General features: G+C 46.4%; 2 protein-coding genes and 1 long non-coding RNA gene across 3 annotated transcripts; 2 read left to right on the forward strand and 1 right to left on the reverse strand.

Annotated features, from left to right (window-relative positions):
• Nucleotides 1–1,916: 1,916 nt before the first annotated feature.
• THUMPD3 (THUMP domain containing 3) lies at nt 1,917–8,063 on the forward strand. Its single transcript, XM_037382835.1, has 9 exons — nt 1,917–2,219; nt 2,613–2,690; nt 3,209–3,742; nt 4,910–5,040; nt 5,419–5,488; nt 5,879–5,994; nt 6,166–6,276; nt 6,533–6,656; nt 6,926–8,063. Exons 1-9 carry the CDS (start codon nt 2,019–2,021, stop codon nt 7,055–7,057), a joined length of 1,497 nt encoding a protein of 498 aa, XP_037238732.1. The 5' UTR covers nt 1,917–2,018; the 3' UTR covers nt 7,058–8,063.
• On the reverse strand, nt 5,170–9,818 carry LOC119145965. Its single transcript, XR_005103584.1, has 3 exons — nt 9,399–9,818; nt 6,865–7,020; nt 5,170–5,538 (listed from the first exon to the last, which is right to left on the reverse strand). It is a non-coding gene; the product is annotated as an uncharacterized LOC119145965 (long non-coding RNA).
• A 59-nt stretch (nt 9,819–9,877) lies between these two features.
• On the forward strand, nt 9,878–12,608 carry VHL (von Hippel-Lindau tumor suppressor). Its single transcript, XM_037382837.1, has 3 exons — nt 9,878–10,132; nt 10,339–10,449; nt 10,854–12,608. Exons 1-3 carry the CDS (start codon nt 9,910–9,912, stop codon nt 11,036–11,038), a joined length of 519 nt encoding a protein of 172 aa, XP_037238734.1. The 5' UTR covers nt 9,878–9,909; the 3' UTR covers nt 11,039–12,608.
• The last annotated feature ends 2,337 nt before the right edge of the window (nt 12,609–14,945 follow it).

A 14,945-nucleotide genomic window follows, 5' to 3' on the forward strand; every position in this document is an offset into this window, starting at 1 on the left:
TTACCAGTTCTCACCTTTCCATCTGAGATCCACTGGGAAAGGTCAGAGCTGCTGCTGATAGGCCAGACAGATGGAATTAATTTTAGTGTCTGGCAAACACCTTCACCCAAATATGCTGAAAATTCTGCTACTGAAAAATAGCTCAGCAATCTGAGTTTGTTATCCCACTTGAATCACAAATCTCTCCTTTGCTGTAACCATTGTTGCAGTACAGCGCTAAGCAAAATCTGTAAAATCAATGTGAGCGGCAAGACACGCACCCTGGGACGTGGCCTGCTTGGGTTCCCTGCTGCTGCCATCCACTGCACTAGCCAGGCTGGTGCAGTGCGCAGCATGCCCATGCTGCTCTGCAGGCACGGAGCCTGCCAGCAGGATGCTCTGTATTGCGCTGACCAGCAAACTACACTAACTTTATCTACAACTTAGAAAATACCGTGGTAAAGCCGTAGTCACGGGCTGCTTCAGCAGTCACTGGGCACATAATGTGTGGGGATGTAAGTTTGTACAGCAGCCATCACACCCCATATTGTGGCACCGTCACCGCACTGAAAAGCTCTTGCAGGGTGGCAGTTGCAGTTCAGAAGAAGATGCAAACATGCCCCGGTGCTTCTCTCTACTTTAGCTTATTTTTAAGTTCTCATCGCAAAAGCCATTTCACAGAAACTTTCTCCAGCATGCTTATGACCCAAATTCCATGGGTTTATTTCTATATTTTCAGACTTGAATTGCAAGTTAAAAATAAACTGATGGAATGAAACCCACACCTTCCGTCTCTGAGACACATTCTCACGTACTTCTCATGTGAAAGCAGAGGGATGCTTCAGAAGGCTTAATGGCAAGAGCACATCCTACTTGTTGATAAAATGTCACGGCGGAATCGGAACGTACACTGGAAAATGAAAACAAACGGCGCTGTTGCCAATACCACTGCAACTGTGGAAGAACAAGCTGCAGGGACACGTTGTGTTTACATTTATAAATCCAATGCTGGGAAAAGGTAAAGACTATGGGATCTGAAGAAGAGAGGAGGAGGGAAAACAGTGCTTCTTCAGCTTCATGCAGTTCACACTTCGTCATGCTGACGCAGTCATGGTCAGGGAAGATATTTAGTGTGGTCTGTCTCTCTTTCTGTGCCTCCTGAAAAAAACATTCAGCAGCTAGATTTTTATTTAAAAATCAATTCCAGTGCTGGAAACATGTCAAAGGCGCACCACAAGATCAAGGAAACTCAGGACTTGTTATAACAAGGGAAAAAAACATTAAATGGCCACCCATGGTTTGCCACCCAAAGGCAAACGAGTTCTCCCGGCAGGCGCGGCTGAGAGCAGTGCAGGTGCCCAGCTGGCAGGGCACATCGCCCACCCGGCCAAGCACGCATGCCATCCGGCTGGCACCGCGGGGACGGGCCTGCACTGCACAGCACCGGGCCGCTGAGGGCCCGGGGGCACCGGGGGAGCTGTCGGCGCCGTCCGGTGCACGCTCAAGAACATAAACCACCGGCGTTCAGGAAGGCGCACGGAGCCACGGCCTCCACGGACCCTTCGGCCTTTCGCTGCATTGTTCGGCGACAGCTGCCCATTCACCAAGGACAGGAGCCCGCCCGCTGCTGTCCCACAGCTGGGCGTCCGACGCGGGCCTGGTCGCTCGGCGCGCCCGCTGCCTGGGAGACAGGCACTGGCACCGGCGACAGCTGCTCCATTAACGAGCCCGGGCAGCAACCAGCGGCCGGAGGAGGGGCCATAACGGGGCGGTCTGGGCCCCCCTGACGGCTGGGCCGCGGCACACCCTCCCGCGCAGCGCCAGCAGCGGTCCGGCGGGGAGGCCGCCGAGGGGCAGCAGGGGGCGCTGCCGCCCTGCCCGCCGTGTGCAGGCGCGGGCGCGGCGCCGGGCCCGGAAGCGGAAGCGGCGGCGGCGGGTGACGCTGCGCGTGTCGGCCGTAGCGGCTGTTGGGCGGCGGGAGGCTCCGGCGCGGCCCGGCCCGGCGGTCACCGCCTGTCGGCGTCCCTCGGCGGCGGGGCATGGCGGAAACGGAGGCGGCTGGCGCCCCGGCCCTGGGCGAGGAGGGCGCGGAGCTGGCGGTGGTTATCGGCGCCACCGTGCCCACCGGCTTCGAGCTGACGGCGGCCGAAGAGGTGCAGGAGAAGCTGGGCTCGGCCGCCAGGATCAGCAGGGACCGCGGGAAGATCTACTTCGAGGTCCCGGCCCGGGGCCTGCCGCAGGTCCGCCCGCGCTCCCCGGCCCCGCTCCCCGGCCCCGGCAGCCGCGGCTGCTCTGGGCTGGCGGGGGCTGCGGTGCAAGGCCCTGCCCCTGCCAGCGCCCCGCGTTGGGTTAAAGCTTTTCACGCGCCGTGCGCGGCGGAACAGGCTCGGAAGCGGCCGCGGGGCTGCCCCGCCGTGCGGGCGGTGCGGTTTGTGCGAGGGCAGGGGCAGCCGCAGGCGGGGAGCCCAGGGCAGCGCGGAGGCGGCTGGCCCCGGCCCCTGCCCGCACAGCCATCCCCGCACCTATACAAAGGTGGGAAGGTGCCTTACGCCTAGGTGTACGGTGACCACATTGCAATGAGAATAAGCATGCTCCCCTAGGCGTAAATGGTTAGTAATTCTCATTTCTTCTAGGTCCATCGTCTAAGGTCAGTGGATAATTTATTTGTTGTTGTTCAGGAGTTCAAAGACTATCAGTTTAAAGAAAATAAGGTGAGTCACCCCTCATTTTTCAATCAGTTCTGGGTTTTGGAGTGCTTTTGGGGTTTTTTAATTTAAAATCAGTTTTAGAAAGGTTTCAGTTTCATGAACAAGTTTGTGGGGTTTGTGGGGTTTGGTTTTTTAATTTGATATCTGCTGGCTTTTAAAATGGCAACGCAGTCATGTTGTCCAGCGTCATTTCTTCAGTTAAATTTGCATAGGCAAAAATCTAGGGTGAGAGCCACTACCCTGCTTGTAGGTCACACTTAGATGCAGGACAGTAAAGTATCACTTCAGTCACTTAGCTCAGTGTTAGCTGTTTGACAAGATAAACAATGAAATACTATGAGTCCTGTGACTTTCAGTGCAATTCCGTTTAGTTACAGCAAAAAATGCACAAAAAGCTGTAAGCTTGGCTTAAATGTGTAATGGGTTACATGTTTAGGAAACTAATTTGAGACTTGGAAAAAAGAATAGCTTTTTAAAGAGATGGAATGACTTCAAAGCACTACTTTTTTTGCCTTTTAAAGGAAGATGCTTTAAAGGATCTGGAAGATTTGGTTAAAAAACTGCCTTGGACCGATCCCTTGAAAGTTTGGGAGCTGAACAACAGCTTAAAAAAGAAAAAGACCAAACGCAAAAAACATAATCTGCAGAGTACTGCAAGCAAAGAGAAGTTGAATGACAGTGGAGAAGAGGAAGGAACAGATCAAAAACACGATAGTAAACAGGAGGACTGTGCCCAAAACAGTGCAGGTAAAGAACCTGCCAACAGCCAAGATACAGAAGAGACAGAAGGAGTGGCATCCCAGAATGGGGAGGAGGAGGAGGATAATGAACAATCAGATGCTAAAGATGAACTGCAGGAGGGTTCTGGGAGCGAGACGAAGGCCAGTGACAGTAAGACAAGCGAAGGAAAGGCGAAGGTGTTGAAGTTCCGCGTGACATGCAATAGAGCGGGAGACAAGCACTGTTTCACGTCAAACGAGGCTGCAAGAGACTTCGGTGGAGCTGTGCAGGAGCACTTCCAGTGGAAAGCTGACATGACTAACTTTGATGTTGAGGTATAGTGTTATGCCTTCAAAATACCTACATTTCTGTTGTAAAAATTCATAGTTCTTAATTCTGATGCTTAGAGATCTCCAAAATACTTTCAAAAGATTACCTGTTTTTAGCTCCAGAGTCATGCTGAAATCATGGCTGCCTCAGAAGCATTCATTTCACTGACACATTATGCATGTCCTCAGATCCCACCATTTGCTAGTGCTTTGGCTATCCATAATAATACTCTCTTTTTTTTGGCCCAGTGAGGGCTCCTCTCCTCTTCCTCAGGTTCTTTTGGTCTGCACACACTGTTGTCTTCTCACGTTAACTGATTGAACATTGCTGCATCCAGCACAGCTGAGCTGTTGCTCAAAAGCTTTCCTCTCAGCCACAGTAAAAGCTCTGGTACTAAGTATTACCTCCCCCTTTAGCATTTGCTCTCGTTCATATTTAAATGTAACGTAGGCACCTCATGCTTTACTTTTACCCTCATTAAATCTTTCCTTAATACATTGTTTTGTATTGCTATAAGTTAACGGAAGATATTCCATCCAGAAGCTGTAGTTTTATGGGTGAAGGGAACAAAAAGGGTTAACATTAACTGTCCAATGTTTATTTCTTATGGGGAAAGCAGAGATTTGGAAAGGCCAACCAACAGGTGTGGTCCAGCAGTGGTGTGGTGGGGCCACCATTTTTATGGGGCAGACAAACTTTTTTTCTTGCAAGTCTGCTCACAGCTGGCTCACTGTCCTGTAACAGTATTTTCACCTTCCAAATTAATACAGTGGAGGGGACCAAGAATCTGATTTTCATTGCTGCTTTGCAGATGCTTCACTGTGACTTGCAGGACTTGCCCGATTTCTCTCTTCTGTTTAAAGAACAGAACTTCTAAAAAGTCAGCATAATGGTTATAGTACTTTCTGAAGTCTTGTATGAAAGATTTGGCATGAATGAGAAGATGCTCGTTCTCGTTCTGTATGAAGGAGAAAATGTGTGAATGCTCTCCTAGATTTTGTCCATTACTGCCATTAAAGTGATGCATTGCTTTTCTTCCAAGAATGCTCTTTATACATAGTTCCTGGTTTTAAAATTGCCATCTAAATTTCTCATAAGTCATACTATGGAAATAGTATGGCATACTATGGAAAACTGTTACTCCTGAAATTTAGTTGAAGTTTTCTTTTTAGGTTCTTCTGAACATTCACAATAATGAAGTAGTTGTGGGTATTGCATTAACCGAAGAGAGTCTTCACAGAAGAAATATTACGCATTTTGGACCCACAACTCTTCGTTCAACTCTCGCTTATGGCATGCTTAGGTCAGTGCAATTGCGTAGCACTGTATTATTCTCAGTTAACAGGTTATTTTGTTTCAGAAATTAGATCTTTTATCTCCTTACTGCTTCATCAAAAGCCATTTCTGTTAATTCTTGAAGGCAAAAAAAAAGTTGCTGAAACAGCATGCTTTGTAATTAAGTGTATGTTTTCCAGCTAAGTAAACATTTGCTGTTAGACAATTTTCAAAATACCTTAGCACATTCTTGAAAGTATTTCTTCTGTTCATTAATTACCATTTTATAAGCAAAATAATCACATAGTTTTTTTGTTAGAAGGGTAGAATCAGAGTGATTAAAGTTCCGTTTTTCTTCCTTACAGAAATTCCTTTTTCTCACCCTGTCTTTTCTTCTGTTCCTCAGACTCTGTGATCCACAGCCCACGGATATCATAGTTGATCCCATGTGTGGTACATGTGCAATACCAATAGAGGTGATTCTTCCTTTATTTTTTCACTTAATAAAACTTGACAGTATCTGCAACTGAACAATACGTGTGAGTTCTCTTGGTAATAACTGAATAGCGAACTCCAAAAGTACCTCACCAACTTCTAAACAGATACAAATACACTTTTTGTAAGTGACCTTACTTTCCTTCCCAAAGCTGTAGGTAACTACGTTAGGAAGAAACTAAATCCAAAAGCATTTGGAGCTTTTAAGGTGCATGACATAACAAGTGTCTGCTACAGAATTTTAAAATCGTTGACATCCGCTTCCAGTTGCTTTGTTGTATTCTGTCCTATTTGAGTCATTCTTTTGTTGTTTTGTTTTAAATTAAGCAATGTTGATGCTAATGTTGCATGTTATCAATATTTCCCCTCAGGGAGCTACAGAATGGCCTAGCTGCTACCATATTGCTGGTGATAACAACCCACAAGCTGTAAAGAGAGCAGCAAACAACATCCGTTCTTTGCTAAAGAAAAATGAGGATAAGGAAAGGTGAGAAGAGTACAAGTGATTTTCTTTCCTAAAGAAATCCATTTTGCATTGTTGCATTGGACTGTCTTGTTCTTATTTTCCTATTTATTCTTTTGCTAACCTTATAGAACACCTCAAATTAAAAAAACACTCAGTAAACCATGTCTGAGATAAATGTCTTTGCACTTGCAGCAGTACTTCCGTGGGCATACCATTAGACATCATTCAGTGGGATATTTGCAATCTGCCTTTGCGGACTGGTTCTGTGGACATTATTGTGACAGACATGCCGTTTGGAAAGAGGTGAGGGATCACTGGTAGAGTTACCACGCTTAACTGCCACTACTGCATGTGCTTGCCTGTCTAGGCTTAGGGTTCTCTCAATTTTAGTTACTTACCTGTGGGTCTAATTAAGAAGTATTGATGTACTCTATATTAAAAACACAGGTTGCAATTAACAGCAGATGTGGCCCTGAATGAGCTAATCATGTCTGTAAGACCAACAACAGTTACCTGATTTTTTCCATGATCGCAAAGGGGATCTTAATTTATTTTGCAGGGTGGGGTCAAAGAAGAAGAACTGGGATCTCTATCCAGCCTGCCTTACGGAGATGGGACGGATCTGCACACCGGGGACAGGCAGGGCTGTGCTGCTTACGCAGGACAAGAAATGCTTTGCCAAGGTATGTTCTGTGACAGAAAATCGAACCTTTTTACACTTGAAAATATTTTGAGGAGAAAATGGTAAGCTGACTTCATTACAGAAGATGATCTGGTTTTAGAGCAATAATTAGTAACATTTAAACACAGGTTTGGACCTGAAGAGTCATTTGACAGTGCCATCAGATGTGATTTAGAATAATCAAAAGTAATTTCTAAATAATATTTTACCATTATTACTGTATCTTGAAGCTACCACCACTCTTTGGCTGTTTTGTTTTTTTGATTGTAGGCCTTGTCACGAATGGGACACATCTGGCGCAAAGCTCAGACTGTGTGGGTGAACGTAGGGGGACTTCACGCAGCAGTGTATCTTCTGAAACGCACCTGGGAAAGAGCAGAAGAAAAAAGATCGTTCTGGTAACCTGTGTGGAAGAAAGGAGACTCCTCAAGAATTTCTTGAATAGCAGTCTGGTAAAGTGGACACCTGAGAGCATAGGTCTGTCAATTCCTAAAGAGAAAAAAAAACCAAACCAACAACACACAAACAACCTGTGTAGAAATTGTGAAACGTTAATATTGAACCAGGGATCAGCTTCAGAGCTATCAGTTGTACTATGTGTTCTGAAACATTATTTAAATCACTCCTTTCCTCCCTGCCACCCAAACTGAAATTCAGTAGTGGAATTAGTAATGCCTTTCTTTGCCTGAGTCTTGTCTACCATGTCCATTGTATTTTTTCAGTTAAATGTTTATTTCCTCTGCTTATAGTAGAAAACATGTATTGGCAGCTTTGGAGGTAACAGTTAATTTATTTCCCATAACGTAGGATTTTTCCAAACTGAAGATTTCTAACTTACACCACTGCATAAATGTAAACTGTGATAATAAACCTGTATCTGTTTTTCATGGTCTGATAAGCAAATGCCAATTAGTAAACGGTATGCTGATGCTACTGTTTTTCTTACCTGTTACCTCAGCTTAGTGCTAATTCCTAGTAAATATCTACTCTATTTTAATGTACCACTGCCATGGGTGAGGGGGGTAGCACACACAGCCTTAGCAAACTGTCTGTAGTTACTGTTTGAGAACAGAGATACTTTTGGCAATTATATTTAAAAGTTCATGTTTTCAGTGTCTACTATAGACGCATCAAGGTGGCAATACGCTTAAATTCATTAGGCGATTTAACTGCCATTGTTATGCCACAATATTTACAAAAATGTATTACCTCTTGAATAACTTGAAGTTGCAAATATTTTTTCTTCTGTAAATGTACTGTGATTTCTGAAGCCTCTTGCTCTTTGCTCATCAGAGGCTGAAAACACTAGTTACCAGTTTGCCATCTTCATTAAAGTGTTATTCATGATAAGTATGTGTGTTTAGAAGTGAATTAACAAGCATTAAAGTTTCAGAAGTTTTGCATAGAAGACAAGTCTTTATCGTATTCTTTTTCTAGTCCGTGTCCAGTGGAGGATAATGCAGCCGTTCATTTACCACGCAGTTGTCATCTGGATAAAATAATGACAGCAGTGTCCATTTAATTCTTTCCCACACCACACAGTTCATGTGACAGTGTGAGGTGACGCACACAGTTGTTGTGTGAGGTGGCTATCTACTCCTGCTCTGTTGAACTCTGCAACTTAACCTGGATACATTACTTTCTTAAAACGCATTAACACCTTGGGGGTTTGTTACTGTTTTGTTTTGGGTTTTTTTTTCCTAAGGAGATCCAGGCACAGTAACATTTTAAGACCTTAAGGTGTGCATTTTGAAGTGTTGGGTTTTGGGTGGGGGTTTTTTTTCTCGAGTTGAAGATTAGAATGAGACCAGTAAAATGCCTGTCATCCCTTTTGGCCTGAAAGGTGAGAAGGTCGTTTTGTTTTTTTAAACCACAGCTAACATTAAATAGATTCAAGATGTGACTTAGCAAATGAGGCTTTAACTAACCTCAGGGTACGGGAACTAAGATTCTTGACTGCTGCAGAGAATTTATATTTGATTTTCAATACTCATCACATTAAAATGTACAGCCTCACATAATTGTGTCATATTTCATAGGAAACTGAGTTTGAAATCATTAAAGAATGCAGGAATGGGAAGATGTACAGAGAGACATGTCTCTCTGCTATCCTATAAATGTAAATCTGCTCTAAGTTGTATGATTTCGAGCAGTTTCTCTTAAAGGTTGCAGTTCAGGTTTTATGGAAGATTGGTACCAGACACCTAAGAATAACAGGTTTTTGTCTTACTTGAAAATCAGCCTCATTGTTTATATATATCCGACAGTGCTGCACACAGGTTCTTACAGTATCAGTATCTGAAATACATGCTCCTTCCATGATGTGAATTTACAGTTTTCCACTCACAGAAGGAAAGCGGTGGAAGTGACTTCTTTTGAACAAGGGACAGCAAGCAAGCCTGCCCAGCATTTCTTACTTTTTTTTTTCTTTTTTTCAGTACAGCTGAACATGTAACTGACAGTGTGTCATTCTCTGCCTTCCCTCACAGGCTGCTAGAGGGACAGTACAGAAACTACAAAAGGATCCCTCATCAAAGTCTTGTTGCAAGTTAAGCATTCTAAAAGAAAACACTGAGGTGTTGAGACATGCAAGGAAAAGGTGTTGTCTTGGTACTTTCAGCACTGTAATCTGCAATGACTGGAAAAAATATGCTGAACTGCCTTCAGGCATGAAGTGCTGTGTTCGGAGGGGTGTCTGTTGTCACAGAGCTGAAAAAGCAAACCATCACCAAGGGAAGCTCACCGATCCTTCCAGAAGGGCTGAAGGCCTTTGCACGCACAGACGAAAAGCTGCCCGCGCTTGGTGCCGGGTGGTTTTGCCGAGGCTGTGCAGCAGCTGCGGGCGGCTGCTCCCGTGCGGGCAGCGCTGCCCCTCGGCGCGCAGGCCGGCACCGCGCTGCCCCGGCGGAGCAAGGCCAGGAGCGGCCCGTGGGGTCCCCGGGAGGCCGGCGGAGGCGCAGGCCGGGCCTCCCCCCGCGGCGCTGTGCCCCCGGCCCGCAGCAGCGGCCTGACGGGCGCTAGCCCCGCGGCTGCCGCCGGCCTGCCGCTACCGTGCGCTCGCACGTCGTGAGGCCGGAGCGCGGCCCTCCCGGCCGCTCAGCCCGGCCGGGGCCCGGTAACGGCGCTCTGCAGCGCCGCCGGCCAGACCCGGCTCCCGGGCCCGCCCCTCACAGCCGCCGGGGGGCCGGGCCCGCCGCCGTGCGCCTGCGCTTCGCCCTGGCGCCTGCGCGCCGCCTGCGGGAGCGGGCGGGAGGATGCCGGGGCCGGGGCCGGGGCCACCGCGGGGCGCGGCGGATGGCGGCCCGGGGGATGGCGGCCCGGGGCTGCGCTCCGTCAACACGCGAGAGCTCTCCGAGGTCGTCTTCAACAACCGCAGCCCCCGCTCCGTCCTCCCGATCTGGGTGGACTTCGAGGGCAGGCCGCGCTCCTACCCGGTCCTGCAGCCGCGCACCGGCCGCCTCATGCACAGCTACCGGGGTGGGTGCGCCGGGGGAGCCGGGCTCGGGGAGCCGGGCTGGGGGTAGCCGGGGGAGCTGGGCCGGGAGGGCCGGGCCACGCCGGGGGAGCCGGGCTTGGGGAGCCGGGCCGAGGCCTTCCCCCTGGCCGGCGGCGCGGGCCTCCCCCGCGCATCCCGCGGCTCAGAAGCGCGATAACCGCTGCGTCTGCACTTCGTTGGGCACCAGGTCACCTCTGGCTGTTCCGGGACGCGGGGACGAACGATGGGCTCCTCGTCAACCAGCAGGAGCTGTTCGTAGCGGCTCCCAACGTGAACAAAGCGGACATCACGCTGCCAGGTAAACCGAGCCGGGGCTCCGTGTGCCCTGGGAAGGGCCGGGGGCCGCGCCTGGGCGCTTTGCACCTCAGCGGGAAGCCGAGCGCTCGGATAAAAAAACCTGCCTCAAAGATAGGAATAGATCCTGAGGGTTGCTAGGTAGAGCTGTGTAGTGCGTTGAGCAGAGCTGTTGACAGACTTCTTGCTTTAAAGATGCCCCTGACAGCTCTTTTAGGGTGCCCCACGGCAGGCAATGTACCCTTCTCCCCTCCTAGTGCGCCTAGCATGCTGCAAACGCTGCTGCTGCACGGTGCGCCCTGTGCTCACGTACTTGGAGGAGTACTGTCTGTGTTGGAGGTGAGCTAGCGAGAGCCCTCGTGATGAGGTTGTGTGTGTGTGTGTGTGTGTGTTTGTTTTTAACCTCAGTGTTCACCCTGAAAGAGAGATGTCTCCAGGTTGTTCGCAGTCTGGTCAAACCGATGGACTACAGGAAACTGGACATTGTTCGGTCATTATATGAAGAGCTGGAAGATCATCCTGATATCAGGAAGGATCTTCAGCGGCTTTCTCTGGAGAGAAGTGAAACGTTGAGGAACGGAATACTGGAATAACATTGTTACTCACTCCGGACTCTTTAAATAGCAAACACAGAGTTTAAGCAGGGATAGTCACCGTGAAACATGCCAACAACTGATCTCTGTATTGTTAAGTTCCGAAACATAAACTCAGTTAAATTGATGATGGTAAGTCAGATCCAAAAGACTAAACAGCATGTAAAAGCATGCCAAGTTCCTGATGGTTCAGCTCTGTTCTTTGTTACATATGTTGCAAACCAATGACTCTAGGGGCCTTGTGCAGATGAAACTCAGAAGTTCTAGTTGGAATATCTTAAGAACACTGCATAGGGATGTAAGATCAGGTCATCTGTTTGGAGAATACGTGTACAGATGAACTTTCATTGTTTTAGAAAGTAAATTACACTGAGGAGTAATTTAATCCAGGCTCTAATGATTGTAAGTGGCAGACCAACACCAGTTTTGCTTGAATAATTTGTTTTTGATGAAACTTCAGTCTCTCACATTTAGCCTCGATTTGCCTGTGAATCACAAAGCGTGGGCGTGTTTGTGTATGCAGGGGTTTCCATCACCATCTTCTGAGGACCTGACCTGAAATGTTACGTTGGTGGAAAGATGACATACGTAAAATGCTTGGGGGTTTTTCTGCCTCTTACCTTTTGCATTTATCAACCCTAAATCCATGTCCTATCCACTCTGAGGATGACGCATTTTTACACAGGTCGTACCTTGATTGCCTTATTTCTCCTTTATGACTGGGTTCTTGCCTAGTTTATCTCAAGGTGACCCAACCAGTCAGCCATATAGACTGGATCCTAGGTTTGGGGCACTTTTCTCCTCCTCAGCCACTTCCCCAGCTTCTTGCACAGGCGTATCGGCTAGCATTCGTAGAAGGTAGATGCTTTGAGTCCTGCCTTTTCCCATCACAGTGCAGTAGGTTAGGTGGTAGTGGGAGGCCTTTTTGGGCAGCGTGGACCACTTGAGTTGCTATTGTCTCCTAAGGAGCAGAGAGCAGACTCATACCAGCTCATACAGGCCCATTGCCAGATCCATGCTTTATAAGAGGCTAGATGGGCAGAGAAAACATTTCTTTACCTATATTCTGATTGCCCCATTCTTCAATTAGAATCTATATTTGTGTGACTGCACACATGTAATTCAAAGCAGCGTAGTTTTTAGCAGATAGGTGAATGGTCCACCAAGTAACAGGTGTAGTGCTGTTTGATGTTAGAAGCAGACTGACAGGAGATTATAGCAGGTTATTGCTGTGGCGTATGTTTCTTTCCAGTTACACATTCTAAGCAACACAGCTGTGAAACAGAATATTGGCATATTCTGTAAGTATGAAATGTCTCCCATTTTTGTAGATTTGTTTTTCCTACTTTTTTGGATTGTATGAATTTATCTTTGTCATAAAAATGTAAATCAGTGCTAACTTTTTTTAATCTTAATTGTCAAATAACAGTATACAGCCAGTCAGTGACACTTGTCTAGTACAACATTTATCACTGCTAATGGATCAGATTCCTTGGACTCCTGCATGTTAGCAGACAGAAAAGCATACTTGCATATACATGACTTGCCAAAACCAAACATATGAAAACTACCTCACAGTCTCACCATTCATAGGAGTATCCTGTCTTTGCTTAACTTTTAGCTACATCTACTGAATTCCAAGGCAACTTAAATCCTTTAGCTACAGAGCAGCTCCTGATAGGCAACAATTAGTTGCGGGTGCGTTGTGTTAATTTGCTGTGGTTCAGCCTAATTTCTAAGGAACGTTCTTCGTCCACTCTTTGGAGGATTGACTTGAGGGTGGTTTGTTACTGTGTAGAAATGAACCAAAGATCTGTCAGCCCCGGACAGCCTGACTGGTGAGGGTACACCCAAAGCAGGGAGCATTGGAGTGTTCCTCAACGACTATTCAGTTTCAATTGCGTAAAAATGCAGAAACAATTGTGAGGGTAGGGACCATCCTTCAACTATGTGGTGTCATCTGCAGTCACGTATCTACACAGTCTCTCTACCACCTTTCCTGCGTTAATTTGTGTCTGAAAAATGAACCTTGAAACTATTTCTTTGGAAGACTGCATTTGCCCACAAAATGTCAAGTACAAGGTGGTACTTCCCTGAATCCTTGAGGTATGTGGGTCGTAGGACAGGAATTTTACAGACCCTGCGTCAGTTTTTTAGCTTTAGCCTTGGATTTAAGCATAGATCCCGTCTGTGCACAGCAGGCCAGCTACTCTCCATCCCCTCCTGAGGTGGCAAATGCCTCATGGAACAGAGGCCAGACAGGGACTTCCGGATTCCACACCAGGCAGCTATTGCTAAGTTAGGCACTGTAGCTTCTGATTTTTAGTAGCAAAGTATGTTATTTGGATCTAGCCTCACAACTTTATACTATCATTTCATTCTGCCAACGTTAGCTATTTGCACAGCCACCAAGAGTAGGAAGTACTTTTATTTTTTAAATTATTGCCTGTTGCTTAATGTATAGCAAGCGTCAATCCACGCTTGAAATCTTATACTTTCCCTAGACAAGGAAACAAAGGAAATTCTTCCATTTTGCAGATGAAATTGAGTTTTCCAAAGTTAAGTAAGAAGTCTGGGAGAAGAAAAGGACTGAACGCGAAGTCCAATGCGGAACCTTGTTCATGCAGCTGCCTCCCCTGTTCCTCCCACAGCTCTTTCCTTGCAATGTGGATATGTTTTGTTGTGATACTAACTCTGTAACAACTTTGCTAATTTTAGCTCTCACATACCACCTAAATGTTGATTTTTTTCCTGTTGACAAATCATGAAATACCCTTTTTTTCCCATACATCACGTTTAAAAACTTAGCAACTTCCTCTCTAAGATGAGAAACACTTAAAAACATCTCTCACGAATAGCTGATGAAGTTTTGTTTTTACAGACCACTGAGTCACACCGATGTTACATTTGGTCCTCTTGCCACACTCTGACAGCACCAGTGCAGGTCTTGCTGGTCCTGTCTTGTCTTTTTAACCCAACATGGCAGTGACAGTGAGCTTGTTAAATAATACCTTCATTTAGCTGGGCTAGTCCTAAGAGTCCAGTTATCAAATGCTGACAAGGCCCTACCATGGACTAGTTTAGCAATAACATCAGCCCAGCTGTGTATTTTACTTTTCTTAAAAATAAAACAACTTAGAGGCATTCTAGCATAAAAACAATTAGATTGCATATTGTTTGTCATTGGAATGCAATAGCTCATAATATTTCTGATATAATTTGGTTTTCTTTCTTCAGCCAGACCCATGGCTTTGAGTATTCAAAGTGCAAGGTGCTGACAGATACGAGGAAGTAATTGACACAAAAGTCTGTTCAACTAGAATTGTTAGAGCAGATGCATAAATGCTGTACTTTTTGTCATGAAAGAACTATTGATAAAATATGTTTTAAAAAAAATAAACAACAAACCCAGATGTTATAGATAGGTAAATTTTTGGAGAAATCCTCAACATGTGCAAGAAAGTGCACTGCTGTTTTCTGGAGTGCTCCTTTGGGTCAGAATAAAAGAAGACTAGAAAAAAACCCCGCAGCTGGCTTTAAGAGATGAACATTGGAAAATGGAGCCTCCTACTAGTTACTCAGCTAGACTGGTAATGAATGAAGAGTCGTCCAACTTGAATAGGTACATTAAAAATTCGAGTGGTTTTCAGTGGGAGCTGTAGCACTGTCCCACTTGACAGCGAGGGAGCAGCAGTAAGTTGAGTGAGAGGTCAGGACCACAGAGAAGGTTCCAGCACACACGACTGCCAAGTGTGGTGCGGTGGGAACACGCTGCTGCAGGAAGTGGCGGGTCACAGCTGAAGGTGAAAAACACCAGAGAATAACAAATTATTCTGATGTTCATTTAGTACCTGAGGGCTGAAGAAGAGCATGCAGTGGTACAAAGTCCTGCCAAATACCTCATTAC

Source organism: Falco rusticolus, chromosome 4 (genome assembly GCF_015220075.1).
Source record: "Falco rusticolus isolate bFalRus1 chromosome 4, bFalRus1.pri, whole genome shotgun sequence".
NCBI classification, from domain to species: domain Eukaryota; kingdom Metazoa; phylum Chordata; class Aves; order Falconiformes; family Falconidae; genus Falco; species Falco rusticolus.